Source organism: Empidonax traillii, unplaced genomic scaffold (genome assembly GCF_003031625.1).
Source record: "Empidonax traillii isolate 1590-97213 ecotype Southwest subspecies unplaced genomic scaffold, ASM303162v1 scaffold109:size1658292, whole genome shotgun sequence".
Taxonomy (NCBI): domain Eukaryota; kingdom Metazoa; phylum Chordata; class Aves; order Passeriformes; family Tyrannidae; genus Empidonax; species Empidonax traillii.
Genome location: NW_020955302.1, coordinates 71,326 through 92,805, shown reverse-complemented (window position 1 = coordinate 92,805; position 21,480 = coordinate 71,326). Strand labels below are relative to the sequence as shown.

Sequence of the window (21,480 nt, the reverse complement as noted above, 5' to 3'; positions counted from 1 at the left end):
TAACTGTCTTCATCCTAAAGCATATAGGGAGCCCTAAAAGCTCAGAGCAGCTTCTGTTTTGGAAGAAAACTTGTTTCCTTCTTGGCTGGGATTCTTTGAGTGCAGCAGGAGAACAGAAACAAGTCCTTGCAGATGCCCTGATAGCAGGATTTACTATGGAAACAGTGATAAATCATCACCTTTGTGGTTGCCTCTTCCCCAACTGTTAGCATTTGCAGTGCACTTTGTTAAGCTATACCACTTCTCAGTCTGATAATAATGCAAGGCTTTGACCTCAGTAATAAATCTGACAGAGGTGGTGAACATTGTTTGTCCTGTACTGGAGGTTTCTCAGGTCGTCTTCATTACATCATTTTTCTCTGCAGTCTCTGAGGAGACTCGTTTGCCAGATGCCTGAATTTCATCAGTCCTAAGCTTCTTATTCTCATTTCTCTTTTATTTTTCAAGTTTTAAATCATATTGCATAACATCGTCTCTGAACAGGCATGACCTCAAATGTCTGTGTGTTTACATAAGTGTCAAAACATAGCAGCAGAGGAAGACACCTGTAGGGAAACTTAAATCCAAGGGATCTACAAAAATATTTTGGGTTTTTTTTAGCTTGCTCATATAGTCACTTACAAGTAGAATTAGTTTCTGGCCCAGCTTGGCTTTTCCAGCATGTTTAAAGTCCAGTTTTGTCTCTGATCAATTTGTACCTACTTCTCTATTTTTAAAAATAAGCAGCAGCCAAAGCCCCTGAAGGAGTGGTGTTCATGCTGAAGATATTTGGCATGTGTTAGGTTTAGAAAATATAGTCTTATGAACTGTGCTAAAATTTGTAACACAAGAGCCAAAATACAAAGGGTAGTTTGGATCTTGGATCAGCAGTTTGTCAAAAGGCACTGGTGGCTGGTGTGAGGGATGGGGTGCAGGCTGTAAGAGCAATCGGGTTTTTTTTGTGAGGACTGTGTTTCCTTGTTAAGGGACAGCTCGTTTCCCAGATGACTTCCTCTCTTGTAAATATAGAGAAAGTTGGAAAATGTTTGGTAAATGGTACCTGTGGGTATTTTAGGGGAACTTTGAGGCAAGTTGCAGTAGAAGAGGAAGCAACTCCCACTCCATTGGACTCTCCCACAATGTTTTTGGGGGACTGAAGAATCCACATGACTGGCTGGCTTGGTAGGATGTCTAGAGGTCTCCTCAAGGCCTCCAGAGGAAGCAGGGGTCCCCAGTGTTGCTCCTGAAATAGCTGCTCCCCTAGGACGTCCAAAACACTGCGTTCATCATCAGTTTGGTGCAGGAATTTTGTTGACAGATTCTCTTGTACCTGGGAGCAGCCGTGAGCTTGGCAGCCTCCTGAAGTGGCTGTAGGATTGTCCTGCTACTCTGAAAGTTTTTTTCGTGGAATGCACAGATCTGCAGGCCGAGTTGTCTCCCTGGGGCCCCATGTTCACTTGAGACTGGAGATACCATAGCAGAAAGGAATAGGGCTGGGAGTGGGGAAGGGGATTGTGAAAGAAAGAGTGAGGGCTCTAGAGGAACACCAGAGATCTCTGTAGGTAACAATACAGCAGGTGCGTGATGAAGGGTGTTATGACAGGGCAACCTGTCTGTGAGCTGGGGAAACAATGTCCCCACATGGGAGCATGTTAGAAGTGGAGCTTTTAGTTAACTTTCCTCTAAGAGAAGGTTTCCTGTTAGAAAGGTTCTTGTTGGAAAACATCCCTGCAAGCTGAACAAAATGCTCCTGTACACACAGCCTGATGTAGTCAGGCTGGAGGTGCCTGACTTTGATTTGAATGACAAATCCTTGATCCTCACAACACTTTCTTTTCCTCCATTGTGCTCTCATTGTGTTTGTAGCACAGTTGGAGCAAAGGTTCTTCAGCGATTAGTGCTCTTCTTGCACTTTGCAGCCACTTTAACTTGTGTCCTCAAATAGCAATTTTAAACATCATGAGCTGAACTCTTCCCTGGAGTCACACTAGGGAGGAGTTTGGCTCCATAATCCTACTAAGTGCAGACATACTGCCCATAACTCACTGTTTCATCATGGGCAAAACTGCCCTTAACAGAGTGAGCTGCCTTCAGGAGTCACGGCAGTTGGAGAAGTATTAAAAATAGCTTCTCTCTCTGCATAAATAACTATTGGTGTCTTAAAGTAAGGGCAGAGATCATGCAGCACTGTTGTAATCAAAGTAGCATAGCTTTTACATGGTGTAAGCCTTTAATATCCCCATTTTTTTTCCCAGCCATGCTACCATTCTTTATAGTTCTGAAATTAAAAAATAATTTTAAGAACTTTCAGGTGCCTTGCCATCATAGACAATGCTGGATGCCAGCCAGCTACCCACATTGAAAGGACAGGTAAATAATTAGTCTTTAACTGAAGATATCCATCTGCTTTGTGGCACAATTAGTTCCAGTTTAATTCAGGGGTTTGTGAGTATTTGGTTTCTGAAACCCGATGCCATTTTTCTTGTGGGACATTTACATAGTGTCCTCATCAGTATTGCTTTGTAAAACTAATACTGCCAAAATATAATTGGCCACATTGATGCGTTAACCTCTTCATGTTGAACTTCTCAGCCTGGCTGGACATATAGTACAGCCTGACATTTCAGTTCATTTAAATTAATGTTCTGTGCAAATCACATGCTTGCTTGAGCAGCAATAAAAGGGGGTTAAGCAAATCAGGCTTTATATTAGGAGACTTACCTCTTGGTATCACATGCTTCAGGTCTTATTTCTGAAGACTTTATTTTAAAGTCCAAAACCTTAAGGGCTTACACACATATTAATACATAAGGGATAAGTGTAATGGGGTAATTATGGTTGAACAAAACCTCTGATTGTCTGGTGCTGGCCAAGTGTTTATAAATATTTGGTAATCAGCAGACTTTATTCATCCAAATCCCAAGAAAGACCATCACATGCTAACAGCATGTAATCCTAAAAGGAGCAACACAAAAAACTAAACAAAATCTAGAGCAACTGTCTCTGCCATTAGGGGCAAACTTGAGAGTTTTAAAAATTATTTCATATTCTCCTTTTAATGGTCTTCTCTACAACCACTTCAGAGTTAATTATTCTTGTCCATCCAGTGTGAAAGGGTGCTTCACCTTTCCTGGTTCAAAAGGTCCTGTCTGCATTTGCTTGATTAATGAGCTGGAATATCCTTCAAAGATTGCATAACTCTCTTCATTTTATTTTTGTTTATCTTCTAGAGCCAGTTACGGCTCCTATTACATTTCCATATTGCACACCAGTAAACATATTAGTGTATGAACAAGGGTCAAGGACTCATGTTTACAACAAACTCAGCCCCAGCCTGTTGTCCCATTGATTATATATGAGTGACAGTTAATGACAGCGTCAGGACCGTAAATTAGAATTAGTAACAACTCTGTGCATAAATGGTGTGAAGGTAGTTGAGTGGGCTTGGCTGAGTCTCAGCAGCAGTGGGTTATATGACAAAACTGAAGAGGTATCAGCACAGCCCAGCTTGTGCTCCTTCCTAAACTTGAACTTACCAGGGCATCACAAAACCAGGTTGAGTTCTCCTGCGAAACTACGTTGGGTTAGAACTCATGGAACAGTTTTAATGCTGAGGCTCCCCTGGTAATTCCAAGCAGATTCTTTGAGGTAGTTGGTCTTTGTGAGATGGGATTACCCTGGACAGAGAAAGCAAGCACATCACTTGTGTGTGCTTGCTGCCTCACTATAGAAAAGTAAGATATCTAGCTCTCAGTAACCCACTGGGGTGCCCTCCAAGAAATCTTGAAAGAATTGCTGAAGCAACTCTAGGAGAGAATGACCACTTGCTTTTAGTTCCCTAATAAAAAGCAAAGACGTCTTAGCTGAATGCATTAATAGGGCTCCCTATTCCAAAAGGCATTTGCAGTTAATTATTTGTGGTTTCCTGAGAGCCAGCTCTATAGGTTGCCTTTTTAATATGAACTGCCACTTTGACTGGAAAATTGCCATTTATTTTTAAAAAAGCCACAGAAGATTGCAGCTGAACTTTGTCGTCTTATGAATGTGTTTTCTCCTTTTGTATATGCACAGCAGGTTTTTCCTTTGTTTCTTTAGGCTCAGGTGAAGCAGGATTGCAACTTTATGCCAAATATTCATTACCAAGGGGTTTCTCATAACTGTTGAATAGCTGTGCTGATTAGGGCAGACTTACCCTGTCTGGTGCCATTAGTCCTTTCCCATAACAAAATACGCCTACGTTCAGAGAGAATAATGCATTTGGTGTGAGAACACAGTTCCAGGTAATCCAAGTGAGTTTGGCAAACAGAGACGCAAAACCAGATGGGTGAGGGTTTGAGTCCCATTAAACTGGTCGATCCAGGGCTTTTCCAGAAACTAATTGTGAATTTTCCATTGGTGACTTCATTTACTGTTATTTCCATGGTAATAGCAAAAAAAAAAAAAAAAATTTAATTCAGAGGAAAACCAACCACAGTGGTTTGTCTTGTACTGGATCCACACGCAAAGCTTTGCACGCCACACACGTGGGCCTGACCCTGGTACAGGACTCAGACTGCTCTGGGCTCTGCTCTACGTGACTATGGTGAAGGAAAGTGCCTGGTTTTTTTAACTGTCTGAAAATAAAACTTAATTAACAGATTCTTAGGTAGCAAAGGTAGTCTTGGGGCAAAGCATTTATCTTGTAACTGAGGTCAAACTTTTTCTTGACTGAAAAACACCTTGCAGAAATTCTTGAGTTTGGTAGCTTCGTATGCAAAGGAGTTTTAGCGTAAGGAACAGTAAGAAACAGTTTGTTCTTCCATATGTATTTGACAAATGAAGTTAATGTTAGTACAACAATGTCTGTCCAGGGTGTGAGAACGAGTTGAAAAAACCAGTTTTAAATCAGTATTTAATGAAAAACCATGGCAAATTTCCAAAAGGGAGAAGCCTAACTGAGTATTCTCCCTCAGGACCAGAGGATTTTAATGGTTGGATGTTGTTCCCTTAAGACACAGCTTAGGAATTTCTTTTTATTTGTCAAACTAAGTGAGGGAATAAAGTTTCCCAAATATCTGTTGTTAACTAAACAAGACCCTGGTGTCGGGGGTGCTGGGGGCAGGTGGTGGCGCCCGGGCAGTGTTTGTCTGGGGGGGCCCCAAGGGCAGAATGGATAATGGCTCCAGCCTTCGCCCTGCAAAGCTGTGTGGCGTGACTGTTCCCTGCGCTGCTTCTTCCTTTCCTCCTTGTGGCAGCCTTGCTAATGAACTGAAAAGGAGGAGAAACATGAGGCTACAGGCCAGCTGCAAGTGTCCATGATGGAGACATGGTGTACGCTGCTGCTGGGCGGCTGCAGGGCCGGGCTTTGCTGCGACACTGGGGTGAGGTGGTCTTGGATCGTCAAGGATGTAAATACTTCCTTATCTCATATTGAGGTGGGCAAAGGCTGATAAAAAGAGCTTCAATTTCGAAATGTTGTGGAATATATTGAACAAAAGAGTCCCCCAGGCACAGGGGAGATGTAGAGTTGCGAAGCACAGCTTTTCTCACATAAGCCACACTGACTTAGCAAGCAGTGTTCCAAGGGCAGAGATCTGCCTGTACATTGGCTGCCCTACACACCCTCCTGTGCTCTCAGCCATCACAACCAGAGTCTGCATCAGCTGAACTCCTGCATCTCTCTTTTGTTTCGTTTCCTTTCAGGCGCAATGTGCTGAGCTTGTCCTCGGGAATTGAAGATATTGGTATTATCAAGTGGGATCTAGCACTGTGTCTCCTCCTCGTCTGGGTGATATGTTTCTTCTGCATTTGGAAAGGAGTCAAATCGACTGGGAAAGTAAGTGCTCTTTCACCCTTTCTATAATCATTGCAGTTAGCAGATGTTAGGAATACTAAGTCATGCCATTCTTGAAGATATTCACCATTTCCTGGAAAAATATGTATTTTTGCTCTGAATAAGAGGGGAATTCAGATTCAGCTTTCAATCTGAAAGTCATTGCTGGTGCGCAAAATGCCTGTGAGTCAAGTAGTCATTACTGAGATGGCATCAAGAGGCAGATACAAGCCTAGTTTGAGTACCACTTTGCCTCTCAGAGGACGAGTGTCCCACTGATGCCATGAGCATGGAAGGTCTTAGGCTTGTGATGGGGACTGCTCTGCACTACCTGTCCATGTTCTCACACCAGTCAAGTTCATTCTCAGTGCAGGGGGAGGGATGTTAATGTAGCTGTGGTAGGGATGTTTTCAGTCAGTGGAAGCTGTTGGATGCGTGGCATTTTTGAAATGCTGCTCACTTACAGAAGAGCTGTGTGTAGACACAGAAGACTAAACTTAGGTGCACCTTTAGAAGCACTGTCATGAACAGAGATCCTGGATAGCTTGTGGGTTTAGTCTCATTGTATGCTCTTCAGAATCATGTTTTCCTCAAAGGATAACAGTTTTCATCATTCCTGAAGCTCATCCTGCTCCAGTTGAAGAAGCAAATTACAGCAGGTCTTGGCCAGTCACTTGGCATAAAGCATGATGTTACTGCCCCTTGCATTCAGTAGTGGTTTTATACCTATTTTCGTGAGAAAAGGCTTTTGAGGCCATTGTGTTTGTGTGATTCTTAGCTTTCAAACCTGTTGCTTGAGACAATGTTAAGATAAGTCTGACAGAGGGAGAGGGATCTCAAGATACCAAGTTCCCCCGTGTTTCTTCTCAGCTAGGTGGAATGGAGTTGACCCCATTAGTGCCCTTCCTTAAAAAAAGGCCACAGTGTGAACTTGTCTTTTACCAGTCCCTAGAGAAGTCAGGAGGATAAATTGCAAGTGCCTCAACTGCAGAAAGAGCCTCATTTAAGAGTTTTAGCTTGTTGCATACTGCAAAATCAAGCAAGAGATAAAACTCCATAGGAAACCAGATCTCATCAGTTTCACTGTTAATTAAACTACTTGCTTCGCTGTAGTTTCTATCTTCCTTTCTGTGATTTTTATCCTGAAACCTCATTAAAAGGCTGGTGCCTTACCCTGTATTCCTGCCACCTTTGCCCCAAAAAACAGCTTCCACACCTCTGAAGCACACGTTGAAAAAAATGTTTGCTTCTCTGTTCCCTCTGATTGATGTGACCCCATGAGGTGATTGTGTAAGTTTTGTAGTAAAGGTGAATGCAGTAAATGTCCCCACAGCAGCCAAGTGAAAGCACACATTTCTGTAGCACGTTTGGCAAGCCTGGTGTCTGCTCAGTAAATGTTACGGTAGCACAGAGAGATATATCACGCTCCCTATGGTACACTGTTTCCTGTCTCTGTGAGGATAACAGGTTGAGAAAAGGTCTGTTAAAATCTGTTATCTAAAAATCTGTGTTCTCTGGAAATCCTGCAAAATGGTCTCTTTTCTAAAACAAGGCAGTTGGTAGGAATTCACTCCCCACTCTCTGTGGCGTCTGAGCTCGTGCGAGTGTGGAGCCAAAGCCCAACAAAACCATTGGAAAGTCTCCGGCTGACTCCATTAACTTTGGGGTCAAACAAAAGTAAACTGTAAACTCTAATGGAGGACTTGAATTATTTGAGAAGTCAAGTTTACTTTAGTAGAGGGTTGTTTATAGCACTTCCCTGCTTTCCAGTGTGTTAATGGCTCTTTGGAAAGCAGGGCGGGGGGAAAGATATAGTTTTTAAATCTTGTAGTAGAGGATTGGATAAATAAACATGAAATCATGGTGAAAAATAATAGTTGTGCTTATGCTTTGGGTAATGTGCTTGATCTTAGAAATTCCTTCAGCATTGCGAGAGAATCTCTACCTGCACTGCAAAGGCCTCTGAGTGTTGTTTACTCGGTTCCTGAAAATATGTCAAGGCATATATTTTTGGAAGAAAACTTCGGCTATCATAGGCCTGATTTATGTTAGAAAAAATCAGGAAGTGCAGAAATCCCCCTTTTTTCCTTCTGGTTTTGGTGAAACTAGGCTAATGTGTAATGCATATTATTTGTCAGTGGAAAATATACAGAAAATTCAAAGAGAGAATTAAAAAGGACATGTATGAAAAGATTTCCTTCCATTCCATGAAATCAGTCCAGCTCTGTGAATTATTATGGCAGTGCAGGCTTTGAGTTCTCCTTGATATTCTCAGAGGACACACTTAAGAAGAAAAATGGAGCATCCCGGGAGCTTTGCAGTAGTTAAGCAAATTCTGGAAAACAAAAATACATTCTCATGGCAGCAAGCTGTAATTACCTGAGGGAATCATCTGGACAGTAGTGATTCTTGACTGTAACAGTGGTTATATAAAAAACGAGAGAAAGCACTGATGAGCAAAGAAAGCAAAATGTTAGAGGTCAAAAAGTGTGGGTCTAAAGATAGAACTGTCCAAATGCAAGCTCAATTAACCCTAGTGCTGGAGATGAAAGCAAAGGGCTCTTTCATCAAATGAATGAGGAGATAACAAGAAGAGAAGAAGTAGGCTGTTATTCAAAGAGAGTGGGAATAGAGGTTAAAGATAATGAAGACATATTCTCAAACTGGATGAATAGAGCCTTAGTTTCCAATAATGATGTTACTGAATAGGCAGCAAGGGCAAGATGAAGTTATGGGACTGGAAATTACCGCTGTTGAGGCTGATGCCAACCTGAAGGGCCTCCTGTGTTCAAGACGATGGGAAGAGAGACATGGGAGCATGGACTAAATTACCTTAATCTCTGAACAAGGTCTCTGGTGAAGTTGCCTGTAGGAGCAGCAGTGGGGCCACACAGCAAGGTCAGAGGTAGCAGCAGAGCTTGCGAAACAGTTTGCAGTTTGTAAGTTTTAAAGTTCCAATAAAGAATGAGGTAATGTTTCAGGCACCCTCAGTGAGGAAACCTCTTCAGTTCTCTGGCAGAGGTGCACTTGGCATGTGAGGAGGACAAACAGGGCAAAGGCAGAACTTGAACAAAAGTCATGAGTTGAATAAAATCGAGCTTGTTCTCTGCCTGAGTGACATGACCGTTGGCTGGGGGGCTCTGGAGGGATTCATGCATTGCCTTTAAGCCTAAGGCAATAAGGTGGTAAAGAACATTAAAAGTACACACAGAAACTCAGGTTGGGTCCTTTTTAGATGTGAGGGGGCTTTGAATTTTCCTCATTAGATCTCTCTTGGTTTTGGAGGTGTAGCTTTGGCTGCCACAGGCTAAGCATACTTTTCTTTTTCATTTTTTTCATTTCCAGGTAGTGTACATCACTGCCACCTTCCCGTTCATCATGCTCCTTGTTCTACTCATCCGTGGCGTGACCCTGCCTGGAGCTGCAGAAGGCATCAAGTTTTATCTTTACCCTGATATCTCACGGTTAGCTGACCCACAGGTACAGAACCAGGAGCAGGGAGCAAGAAGATTTCCTGTGCAAAGGGGTGGTGATGTGGAGGGTGATGGTGGTGATGTAATGGCAATAGACTTTTTTCCATTGTCTTTAGAGGTCCAAATATAGCCTGAACACTAATGCTGGGTTATATTTTCCAGAGATCTGCTTGAGAAGGTCACTGTTAAATGTGTTTTAATGCATCTTTCCATGTGTATGTATGTGTGTGTATGCGTGTGTATTTTTTTGTGTCAAAGGACTCTGAGGCTGTAGACTCTATCCCGTTATACAATCTCAGCTTTCTTGTTGGTAAGGTAAGGGAGATGCATTTTTTTAATGAGGATAGTCTTTAGTTTCAAAGGAGAGACACGTGAGCTTCACAGATGGAACAACAAGCGACAACTGTGAGTACCAGTGTCACTTACCTCCCACTGCTCAAGAGGAGGAGATTGGGAGAGAGGTGGATGGAATTATGGAAGAATGAAAACCCGTGGAAAGGTGAAGAAAATGCTTTCTGAGGCACAGGAACTACCATTTAGTTACCCCTTGTTAGTGGGAGCCAGGCTTACTCTTACTGTACAGGTAGTAATTCCTGTCTGTGCTGACAGAGTGCAAGTGTGGGACACTTGAGCAGACCAGTGTCGTTTCAGCCAATAGTGTTCACATGAGAAATGAAAAAAACAAAAAAAAAGGCAATACCCTCCTCCAAAAAACCAAAAGCAAGGCATCTTTGAAAATAAAAGAACATTGGTGTAGGAATTTCATAGGAAATAACATCTGTCTTTGCTATTTCTTTCTATTGAGTAATTGGTAAAAATACAACACTAGTGACAGCTAAATAACTGAAGTAGAAAAAGTGTAATCAAAAGAAACACTGTGAAAAATAGGTGCATTCTCTAGTCTTGCCCTCTTTTACAAGACACCCTTTTCACAGGAGACATTATATTTTATGAATTAATCTTCTTTTATGGGACTCTATCATTTTTATGATCTGCTGTTAGCCCTAACCAGAGTACCGGCCAATAATGCAGAAGAGATTCATGTGAGCTGACAGGCCCCCTCCCACAGTCTAGCAAAAGCATCACTCCAAGGAGACACTAGTCAGCGAGGTGCTGGAAAAGCAGTGGTGGGAGGGAGGAGGTAATGGTCCTCAGTCTTCACTCTCACTTAGACTCCTGGGTGGTTTCTTCTGGTGTTCGCAGACTTGCATTAGCAAAAACAAGAGAACAGATGGGATTCAGAGGATACATTTTGGTAGTTCTCTTGTGTATTTACTAGCCAAGAAGTTCATAGTATATGCTTATTTCACTCTGTATATTTTTTTTTAATGTAATTAGGACAAAGAATCATGAGACCAAGATCAGATATGTATCTTATAAAGTGCATTGTGTTTTGCTTGTTTTCCCCCCACCCCTATGGCTTTTTATCTTGCATTTGAACAGGTACAAAAACAACCAGAAAGCTAGAAAAATAAACAAACCAAATACACAAACCTGTTTCTCAAGCTTTTCACATCCTCAGTTTAAGGAATCTGCCGGCTGACTCTTAACTGAAATGAGTTACAACAGAAATGAGCAATGTTATAAATACTTCTGCATTTCCTATTGCACTGAAACACGTTTATTGTTGCGCCAACAGGAAGGATCAGCTGAATGACTAAGAAACTAGAAATACTGAGCATCTCTGGGGAGGGGAAACAGGAACTGTTATAGAGATTGATTATGTTCTTTTGGGCTCTGATGCTAATAATTTTCTTTTCCGTGTTAAAACCGAACTTGCAAATGTGATGTTCTCTTTCCCTGTTTCCCTGATCCTTTAGCTTTCACCCTCAATGGAAGCAATTATTTTGTTGATATTGCTTAGTTTGAACTGTGTGTCTGCATAGAGTGTTGCAATGCAGTGATGCTGGTAATAACAGTATTTCCATCTTTTCCTTTAGGTCTGGATAGATGCAGGGACACAAATCTTCTTCTCATATGCAATCTGCTTAGGAGCAATGACTTCCCTGGGGAGCTACAACAAGTACAAATACAACTGCTATAGGCAAGTTTCCATCTAAGGGGGTTTAGTGTTTTAGCTAAATGATGTAAATAAAGTAGGGACAATGGGTTAATTTTTTTTTAATTAACTTGCTCCATGACATATGTGTGACTTAGGGACTGTTTGCTGCTGGGATGCCTGAACAGTGGTACCAGTTTTGTGTCTGGCTTCGCAATTTTTTCCGTCCTGGGCTTCATGGCACAAGAGCAAGGGGTGAACATTGCTGATGTGGCAGAGTCAGGTACGATGGTGTTGGTGGCAGTGGTGGTGGGCACTGCCGCCTAGCGTGTGAGCAAAGTTCTGCAGATTCAATCAGCTAACATCTAAGCAATAAAATAGAACAAGATTTCCCATAATCTCCAGAAAAAATAAGCACGTTGTTGATTTGGGCTTCCATCTAGAGCAGTGAGGGTTAGCCGGGGTTATACTGTTTACTCTGTCTTGATTAACAGGGCAGCGATCACATTTCCTAGAGTGCTAACCCATGTGAGTTGAGATCAGAGTTAAGATAACTACACCATTATCTAGGGTCCAGAATGTCATTGACTCGGGAGTTTATTCCATCCTTCTTTTCAGACTACCTTTATTTTCATTCCAATGCAAATTGCCAGTGCTTATGTATTTTTCATAGTTTAGTTTTGCTTACTTGCAGCACTAGAGTAGAATTAGTACCCTGGCCTTTTGAAGGGTCATACAGACATATATTCCCAAATCTCACTGAAAGGCAAGAGAAATTGGAGAACTCCATCTCTAGGGTTTTGTGGACCATTTCATCCAGTGGAAGTTCAGCTGTTGCAGTCCTGCATTTGTCCTCTTTAGCTTCAGGGTGAGGTTGACAGAACTGTGAGAAGTCCCATTTTGAAACTGGATGTACATTTAGGTTCCTCCCTTATTTCATAAAAGTTCTTCCCATTAACATTCAGCTATGCACATGCAGATGAAGAAGGCTAAATCCTCACAGCATGTGATTGCATTTCAAACAAAACAGATGACGTTTTTTACTCTGTGCATTTCTTGTCCATGGAGGCAGGTCTAACCATGTGTTTTCACATAGAACAGGCAGATTAGATGGGAATTACCATGGAAAAATAATGAATCAGGCCTTGACAGCCATGAGGCTTAAAGCTAATCAGATTCAAGTAATAACAATGTCACCTGAGTGCACTTTTGACATTTCTTTCTGATTTTTTTTTTTGAGCACTTTTAATTCACCCGCATAGTATTTGAAAGCTTTCCTCTGCAGATATGCTATTAAAATGAAAAAGTCAATAAATCTTCTAATCACATGGCTCTGGGAGTTAAGTCTGTTAGAAAAATATATCACTTCGCAAGGGCTAATGAAAAACTAATGACATTGATGGCACCGCTGGATTCTTGGGTGGCTGCAATTGGCAGACCTCTTGCAAGTGCAATTAGTTAACAGTCTTGGCTTTAATGCTTATTTTGATCAGAGGTTGATTGCTTTGTTTGGAAACAGGAAGCAAGGGAATAATCCTATTGAATGAATCATAAATAGCCCCATTATTTTTTTTATTTGTGTGTAGGTGGATCAATTCCAAGAGTAGTATTTTTAAGTATTTGCGCATTAGATTTTTCTCTGGTCAATATTTTCTCTAGTTTTTATTATTAAATCTCTGATACTGGCAGCTATATTCCCGTCACATCACATTTTTAGAATTAAACAATTCTATAGTAACACTGAATTGCTAAAAAAAATGTTTAAACACAAGTTAACTAACAGAGTGTTTACATAACATTTTTTCAACAGTTCAAAAAGCTTTTTTTTTTAAAGGAGGGATTTCATAGCAGCAAGGGCACTGATTAGCTTCCAAATTTGGGTTTTGATTTCTTGCAGAGCTACTGAGGACACTTGGTCCCCCTGGGATGAGTGTCCCAGGAGCTGCGTGGGCCTGCGGGGAAAGCTCTTGTTGCTGCTGCTGCCTCACTGCTGCTTCTCAGCGCAGAGGCATCCAGCAGGCACTTGAGCCTGTCTTTTCTGACCTTACCTTTTTTTGGTTTCTTATGATGCAAGGTCAGAACTTCTCCCCTGGTCAGGAAAAAGGTGAGCAGAGGCACTGCCACTTGGCTGTAGCACTCGGGGGAGGATGTTGTCCACAGAGCCGAGACCTCCTTCTCCCCCCAGGGAGTTAAATCCCTCCTGCCCTATCCATGGTATCATTTGTTTCCTTGTTTGCCCTCCCGCAAGCCACGGGAACATCAACAAATTTGCTGACAGCAGAATCTCATGGCCACATTTTTTACCAGTGCCAAGTTCAGCCTTGGTGCCATGTGCCGGGGACACACTTGTCAGCCAGGTCTGGCTCCTGCTGAAAGCGCTGGTCACTGCTGGCCTTCACTGGCTTTAGTGGGTTTACACAAGTTAACTTAGACTTCTCTGGCTTCTCTGCGAAAGCAGATTTTTAATAAACAGCTTTTTTCCTTTTTTTTTCCAGAAATTATTTTAAAGGGAGAAAGGAAAGCAGTGGAGACTGTCATAGTCAGTCCTGTCTAATCTGTGCAGCCTCTGTTTGGCTGGAAGAAATACTCTACCACCCATGCAATCTGTAGCTGGGTTAAACCAGCACAAGATTTCTTTTTTTTTTTTTTTTTTTTTTTTTTTTTTTTTTTTTTTTTTTTTTTTTTTTTTTTTTTTTTTTTTTTTTTAAATTCCATTTGCAAACAAATTCAGATTAAACTAGTCTGACTATAGTGCCTTGGGTTTCCTGATGCCTGCTTGGTCTCTGCCTCTGCAGCTCTCCAGCCATGCCACAGCACTCCATGGCAAAGGGCCAGAGTGTGGGCTGGGATCGTGGCAGTCCTCACCAGCTTTTAATAGCAGCCACAAGTGCTTCACTTTTGCAAAACACCCTTCTAAACAATAGAGTTTCAAATTAAATACAATTTTTAGATTATTTATGTCTCAGTTGAAGGGTTGCCAGGGACATTTTCTTTCACATGGACTTTTTTCTTTATATTTCAACACCTAGTTTCAAAGGAAAATCAAAACTAGCACAGGGCTTAGGGCACTTGGTGTTAGTTGGTATCACAGTGCAAGAACAGTTTAACTGGCCAAAGCATACAGAACTGCAGCAAGTTTTGAGGAGAGCAGTTTTACATCTGTCTCATCAATTGCACAGATCAGCTGCAAATGCCATCTGGTAGCAGTTCTCCCTCAGGGAGGATCTGCTGTACCCACTGAATTAAAGGGGGAAAAAAGCAAAGCCCCCCCCAAATTTGAGACATTCACCAATTTTTTGGTATCTTCTGTTGTATAAAATCTTAGTTGTGTTTAATTTTAAATAAAATTAGTTGCTTGATTGTTGGCTAATTTGTATTTATTTCTGTTGGAATATTTTCAGTGACTTAAAGTTTTCTTTAGTTTGAGAAAAAGTCATCTTTTTTTACCTCTTTCTCTTGTTTCTTTTTCCATCTTTCTTGTTGAAAAGGAAAAGTGGGAGTTAGGAAGAGCAGTGTTAGCAATATTTTTTTATACAGATCAGAGATAAGATTTTTTGGCCCTGCAATGCAGCAGTTCAAAAATAAAATCCCTTTTCTATTGAAAATTGCATGAGTATGCTTGGTAACTGGCATTTTCCAGGATTTTGAAGGCTCCTTAAAGTAAACAAGCAGACAAGCCAGGCATTCCTGGATTTAATCTGAATTTAAATCTGTCCTCGGAATTTTTCGTCAGCCTCACCAAATTTCTCCATCCCCTCTGAGAGCCTGCTGTAAATGCAGGGCTGCCAGTGTTCCTGTCTCCCACTTACGGAGGGCTCTCTCCCTCTTCACAAAAGCTCCCAAAAGCAGTAGCCCCTGGCTCCAGGTGGGAGTGCCTCTGGAGATGAGCGTGCGAGAGCTCCGTGTGCGGGTGTGAGTGAGATCCCATCTGGTCCAGAGCACAGACAGACCCAGTCTAGAGAGGAGCCCTCACACACAAGGCTTTGTTTTCCAGAGCAGAGAAGCCGAACACGTAGTCCCAGCCCCACTGGTGCTCCAGGACTGCTGAAATCCATCCTGCAGCTGGGGCTGGGGTTGGTCACACTCAGTGTCACCGTGGCAGGTCCATGTAGGCTGGCCGGATAGGGGCAGATGATGTGACAGCGTGGGGAAGCAATTTTATTCAGAGTGATTTTACACCCCAGCAGTTCCCAACAGCAGGAAGCACTTTTTTCAGCTGATGTAATTAGGAGTAGCCTAATCAGTATAGCAGTGAGGGTTTGCAGAAGCAAAGGAGCAAATTCCTGGAGTGCAAACCCTGCTTCAGAAAAGCCATGCATTCAGAGGGGAGGCAGTGGTTGCATTAGTGAAGATCCCGGGGAATGTTTGCAGCAGAGTCCCCTTCCCTGCATGCAAAAGAGTTTCATCACCATCATCTTCATCATGACCATGTGGGCTAGCAGTGGGATTCTGCCATTCCCCTGGGTCACCCCTTTTCCCCCCCGGCCCCCAACACTGTCCTGTGCCCGTGCAGGGCAGATGTAGGACACCTCCATTATTGGCATGTTTGAGACAGATGTTAAAACTGGTGATCTGTTAGCAATGGCCTCGGGGGTTTGCCTGTGGTTTCTGCTGTAGTCATGCGTGCTTCGATTTCAGATAAAACAGCCAAACTATTTCACTTCTGGTATTTCCAGCTGCGTTTGGATTTATCTGAACGGAACCAGGCATTCCTGTATTTGAGGGTGGCTACCTTTACCAAAGAGCTGGTACTTACTATTTCTCTTCCCTTCCCTTTCCCCTTCCCTATTTTCTCTTTCTCTAGGTCCAGGCCTGGCCTTCATTGCCTATCCAAAAGCTGTGTCCATGATGCCACTGCCCACCTTTTGGGCAATCCTTTTTTTTATTATGCTTCTGTTGCTTGGACTGGATAGCCAGGTTAGTATAATGGGTATGGGGTATGTGGCTTATTGTATTGTCACTGCCGACTGAAAAAAGCTGAGTTAAGGCATGAATTAAGAGGTGAATCTGTGAATATTGACTTGTAATAGGGTGTTGCTCAGTAAGTCTTTCTCATCAGGAGTCAGTGGAGTCCACAAGACTAGGCCAGTACTCCCTAACCTAAATTTCAGTCCCAGTCTGGCCACAAAATACCACTATTTTGGTTGCAGTGCAATATTTTCTTCTTTTGAAGAAAAGCTTAATAATTTTAAAATATGTAAGTCTACAGCAGTCAGTTCCACAGAGTACTTTGTGCCGTTGCAATTACCTGCAGTGTGTGTACACCATCATTAAAGCACTTTAAGAATTAATAACTATTAGAAATACAGGCTTTGGGAGTTGCCAAGAGCCAAAAAAGAAAAGTGAAGCTGTCACGAGATACAAAAAGCACAAAATGTTTTGTACAGGATGGCTTCATGAGCAGCCAGAAAACAAAGCCACAGCCTTTTTCGGTGGCCTTGGGCTTGGAGGTGCTGAGCAATGTGGGATCCTGCTGACTTTCACGTCACCACCGTGCACTTAGTACCTCCAAACAGACCAGAAAGCATCTCATATTCCATCTGTACTAATTTTAAAGCACACACTGCTATTAATCAGTGAGCATGAAAAAATCAAAATGTTCAGTCCAAGAAGTTAGGTTATTTTTCCCAGTGGTTGCTTGTAGGAATGTTGGACTAAGTACTGCCAAGGAACCTGTAAATCATTTCTAGGCAGTCCACTTACAAGGAAACATGGGTGACCAGGGATTATGCAGTAACTGCACATTCAAAATTCAAACTTTCTATACTCAAATGGAAAGTCATTAACATTAAAAAAAAAAAAAATGAAATGTTTATGTCACCCTAAATGCTCTCTCGTATGAGGAGAGCTCTGTAAATGGATTTTTAGCAGTTGTTGTTTACCTGATCTACATTTTTTATATTTGATTTGCCCTAAATTGCTCTTTAAGGCCTAATCTTTGAACTCTGGTGAGCAACTTTCAATTGCTCTAAAGTAAATGTGACAGTGCCCAATGCTGTGGTTCAGCAACCCTATGCTTATGCAAATTGGAAGCCGTCTGGTAATTTTAAAAAGCTCCTCACTGCGTAGAATGATTAAAACTAATTGGAGCGCTTAATTTCTCTCCTCCATCCCTCTGGTTTTTTGGAGTGCAGTCAAGCAGGTTTCTGGAATGCCAGAGCAGTTTCAGATCAAATCAGCCCAAAGGAAAGGTTTGCATTAAAAAAGAAAACTAGCTTTATAAAAGTCAAAGTAGCAAGACAGAAGGCAACAAAATCTGGTGTGGGACAAAATCAGTTTGCAGGACAGTCTATATTTCCAAAATAGAGCTTCAGTTTTTGATCAAAGAGGAAAGAGTTGTTAAAGGGCACTTCTGGGCACTGTAAGAGCAGTAGAGGTACCAGGTAAGAAAAGGCAGCTTTTCCTAAAGTAACCTATGTCATAGATTAATCTAGTAATAATAATGTGGTAAGTTATTAGTTGTAAGAAGATGTATCTACTTAAAGTGAAGATCATTTCTACAGAGGCAGCCTTTTTGGATACCTCTTTGGTTATCTCATGTCTTCAGTGAGCTTTGTGCTTTTTCAGCCTTCCCAGGTTGAAAGTGTAGATCAGTTTAAAGATCTTGTCCTTGGTTTTATTTGGGGGAAGTTCAGTAGTTGCTTTCTTCCAGGGGCAAAATGCATCTGGTTTTTGATTAATTTAAATTTTTATTTAAATCCAGTTTGGGTTATTGGGCTAACTCAGGTTACACATCTTAAATATATAGTTTTCCAAAGGCAAACAAGTACAAATACAGATATCGTGAAGCTAGGTAAAGATTTTTAGCTCATCTACTCAGAGCTTCATTTTTGGTTTACATGTGCAAATACTTTGCCAAATCATTTTATGGGGACTGTATGAACAGCTCCATTATTTTTTCAAAAATAACCTGAGCCTCACTCAGAGATACTCTGCTCACAGATCCAAAAAAGACACGTTCAGTCAAGAGGAGCTGCTATTTCACATCAAAGTCTGCCTTCCTTTGGCTGGATTTTCACTAACAAACCCAAGAGTAGAATTATATCAAATTGTGGAATTAACCTAACTAGTATCTGTGAGGTTTTCTGGCACATCAAAAAAAGGCTGGGAGGTACTCTTCTAGCTTGAACTTTCTTAAGTGTTTTCTCTCTGCATCTTTTCTAGCATACATCTTGTATCCATCTGGAACAGTGACAACATAAAAGCCACATAAGTGCCTTCCTGTCATCGAATTAACCTCCTTTGTCCTTGTGGCTTGCATTTACAGAGCCCCTTTGGTAGCTCATGAGGCTGCCAGGAAATAAACAGCAATTCTGAAAGCTTGTTCCAACCTGAAAACTACCCCCACGCTTCAACTTCTGGGTTACAAAGCCATGGCTTCTGATTTATTTATTCAGAGCATCATTTTGCCACAGAGTACAGTTGGGGTGTTGGTGGAGAGGGTTTGTTCAAGTAGGAGCCTGGATGAAATGCACAGCGGGCATTCTTTGAGTCACGTTTCTCTGTTGCTGTTTTCCCCCTTTAGTTTGTTGAAGTTGAAGGACAGATCACGTCATTAGTTGATCTGCACCCATCCTTCCTAAGGAAGGGTTACCGACGGGAAATCTTCATCGCTATAGTGTGTTTCCTTAGCTATCTTCTGGGACTAACTATGGTGACTGAGGTAAGTAGCACCAGTGCTGGAAACTGCCTTCCTTTTCAGCCATTTTTCAGGCCAGTTTTACTTATTTAGCCACTCAGAGGAACAGTGCTTTTTAGATCTACAGAGCATCTTTCATCCCTAGATCTGAAAGCGTTTCGAAAGGGAGCTATATATATGCCCACTTTTTAGTCAGAGGAACAGAGACATGAAATCTCATTAAATTCAATCTGATCTCAGGTACCAATCAACATGAGTATGAATATTAACATCTAGCTCTAAATGATGAAACACATTAGAAACCTTTAGCAGAGCAGATTAAGAATCTATCCAATGTATGCAGGGAAAGAGATTTTTATCTTAGTTACACAGATTTGAATTAATTAAATACCACTGTGTTTATTCTAGTATAAACTAGACAGGAATATGTTCCAGTGCTTGCACTGTTGTGATATTTATCTCCAAAATAAAATCCAAGCCAGATTTTAAAAACAACTGGAAGAGCACGAATGTGAGAGGTAAAATAGCACTTGTAACAAAGGTGCCTAAAAAACACGAGTTTTGATGTCGAATTGTAGTTCAGTGTAGTGAGAGCAGAGAGTCTAACAGCACAGTATAAATAAAGAGAGTTAGAAAGCAAAAAAATTAATTATTCTCATGAAAAAAGTCCTTTCACTCAATTAATAAATGAAGACCCTCCTGATGAACTGACTTCCATTTTCAGTCTTTTGGAGGTGTTAGTGTTAGGAGACAATCTATTATTTCTTTGTATAGTTGGTTTCTTTAAACACCCATCCTAAAATGCTTTTAGGAAGGAAAGATATGTGTGTGCCGGTAGATTATACTAAGTGGCTTAATTTTGTTTAATCATTGTCTTGTTTGGAATTCTTCCTGTGGTAAACATGCATATTCCCTGGGGAAGGCAATGCCAAATATTTACCTTACCTACTTGCTTGATACTGCTTCTTTTTAGACATCAGTCATTGAGATAGGTTGATAGATGTTGCTGGGAGCTGAAATATTTGGGTTTTTTTCCTGTTGTATCCTACTCAGTTGTGTCTCTCTTTTACAGGGTGGCATGTATGTTTTTCAACTCTTTGACTACTATGCAGCTAGTGGTGTATGCCTTTTGTGGGTTGCATTCTTTGAATGTATTGCTGTAGCCTGGGTTTATGGTAAGTGAGGCTCCTTTCATCTGATACCTTTTGATGAGTCAGTGACAGTTTTGTTTGCCAAATATTTAATCATCAGCCGCCCCAGAATCTTCTTCCCAGCAACAGACACATGCCATTAAAATAAATTTGCCCTGACCTCTTGGAGACGAATTTGTATTTGGGATGAAGCCAACCTCCAGTGTTTTTCCACCAAAAAAAATGGTATTTTTCCATTGCTAATTAATAAAGGCACAATTAAGCATTTACGTGTTAAGTTTAGAGGTGAGAGTTGAAAGTTTGGCCAGCCATGAAAACTCCTCTTTGTCTCTCAGAAAATTTCCTTTCAGGGCTGCGGTGTCTGCAGGGTCAAGCCAACCAAACAGAAAGTACAAAACGAGAGCTGACAGAGGAGTGTATTCTGCCCCATTATTTTTAGGCAGTGCCAAGTACCAAGGTCTGACAGTAGCCTCTGTGGGTGCCTGAGCTGGGGAGGGATCAGATGTTTGCTGGTCAGGACTACTCATTTCTCTGATTCCTTATGTGCTCCAGCTCCTTAGAAAAGCGAAACAAACAAAGCCATCGTTTGGCATCAGTCAGATTCCTGTAGAAGTAGGGTGCACTGTTTGCTGTCAGCTCTTTCCCATGGTGATCCCTCTGGCAAGTTCAGTGAGAGTCAGGAGAGAGGAGAGGGTGTGTGAAGGGGGCACTCCTGCATCTGAATAAAGAGGGGAAGGGTGGGATGAGAGAGTCCCCCAAACCTTGCACTTCTCAAGAAAATCATGTTGGACTTCACAGCTGTGGGCAGCATTTGAAGAATACATCTGACACCCTCACCTTCCCTTCAAATGCTCCTTTGGGGCCTAAGAAAGCAGCTTTAATCCTACAGTTCTTACAGGGCTTTTACATGTTCGATTCTTACAGGCGCTGATAATATTTATGATGCCATTGAGGATATGATTGGATACAGACCTGGTCCCTGGATGAAATGGAGCTGGATTGTGATCACACCAGTTCTTTGCGTGGTGAGTACTGACCTCTGCTCTTTCAGATTTTACACATGGCAGTGCTGAGCTGCCTCTTACTGCTTCTCTTCAAGAGAAGGCTGTGGCATTCAGAGGGCAATTTGCAAAGAGAATCTGGAGACTTGAGCATTCCTCTCAAAGTCATTCTGTTCTCAGATGTCAACTGCTAACGTGACAGCTCTCTGCTGTGCCTGTGCAGATTGCAGTTGGTTACGTTTCAGTGTATTTTTCTTAGGACTGGCAAAATGATACAATCATCAAGAGAAAACTCACTCTCCAAAGAGCAGACACAGGACTGCTAGGCTGTTGTACCAAAAAGACTTGAGCAGTCTGAGGCAGATCTCAGCTTGAAGTATTTCACTGGGTGGGAAGAACATCGTGGTAATCTCCTTGCAATGTTCA

At 41.7% G+C, this 21,480-nt stretch overlaps 1 protein-coding gene across 8 annotated transcripts in view; it reads left to right on the top strand.

Annotated features, from left to right (window-relative positions):
• SLC6A6 (solute carrier family 6 member 6) overlaps positions 1 to 21,480 on the top strand; it is a 57,158-nt gene that overhangs the window by 26,924 nt on the left and 8,754 nt on the right. For all 8 annotated transcript variants that reach the window (XM_027882647.1, XM_027882645.1, XM_027882651.1 and 5 more), the window contains 8 exons: positions 5,662 to 5,794; positions 9,137 to 9,271; positions 11,205 to 11,308; positions 11,422 to 11,546; positions 16,068 to 16,180; positions 18,789 to 18,926; positions 19,975 to 20,077; positions 20,978 to 21,078. In XM_027882647.1, the coding sequence (XP_027738448.1) occupies positions 5,662 to 5,794; positions 9,137 to 9,271; positions 11,205 to 11,308; positions 11,422 to 11,546; positions 16,068 to 16,180; positions 18,789 to 18,926; positions 19,975 to 20,077; positions 20,978 to 21,078 (952 nt within the window). The remainder of the gene's footprint in view (positions 1 to 5,661; positions 5,795 to 9,136; positions 9,272 to 11,204; positions 11,309 to 11,421; positions 11,547 to 16,067; positions 16,181 to 18,788; positions 18,927 to 19,974; positions 20,078 to 20,977; positions 21,079 to 21,480) is intronic.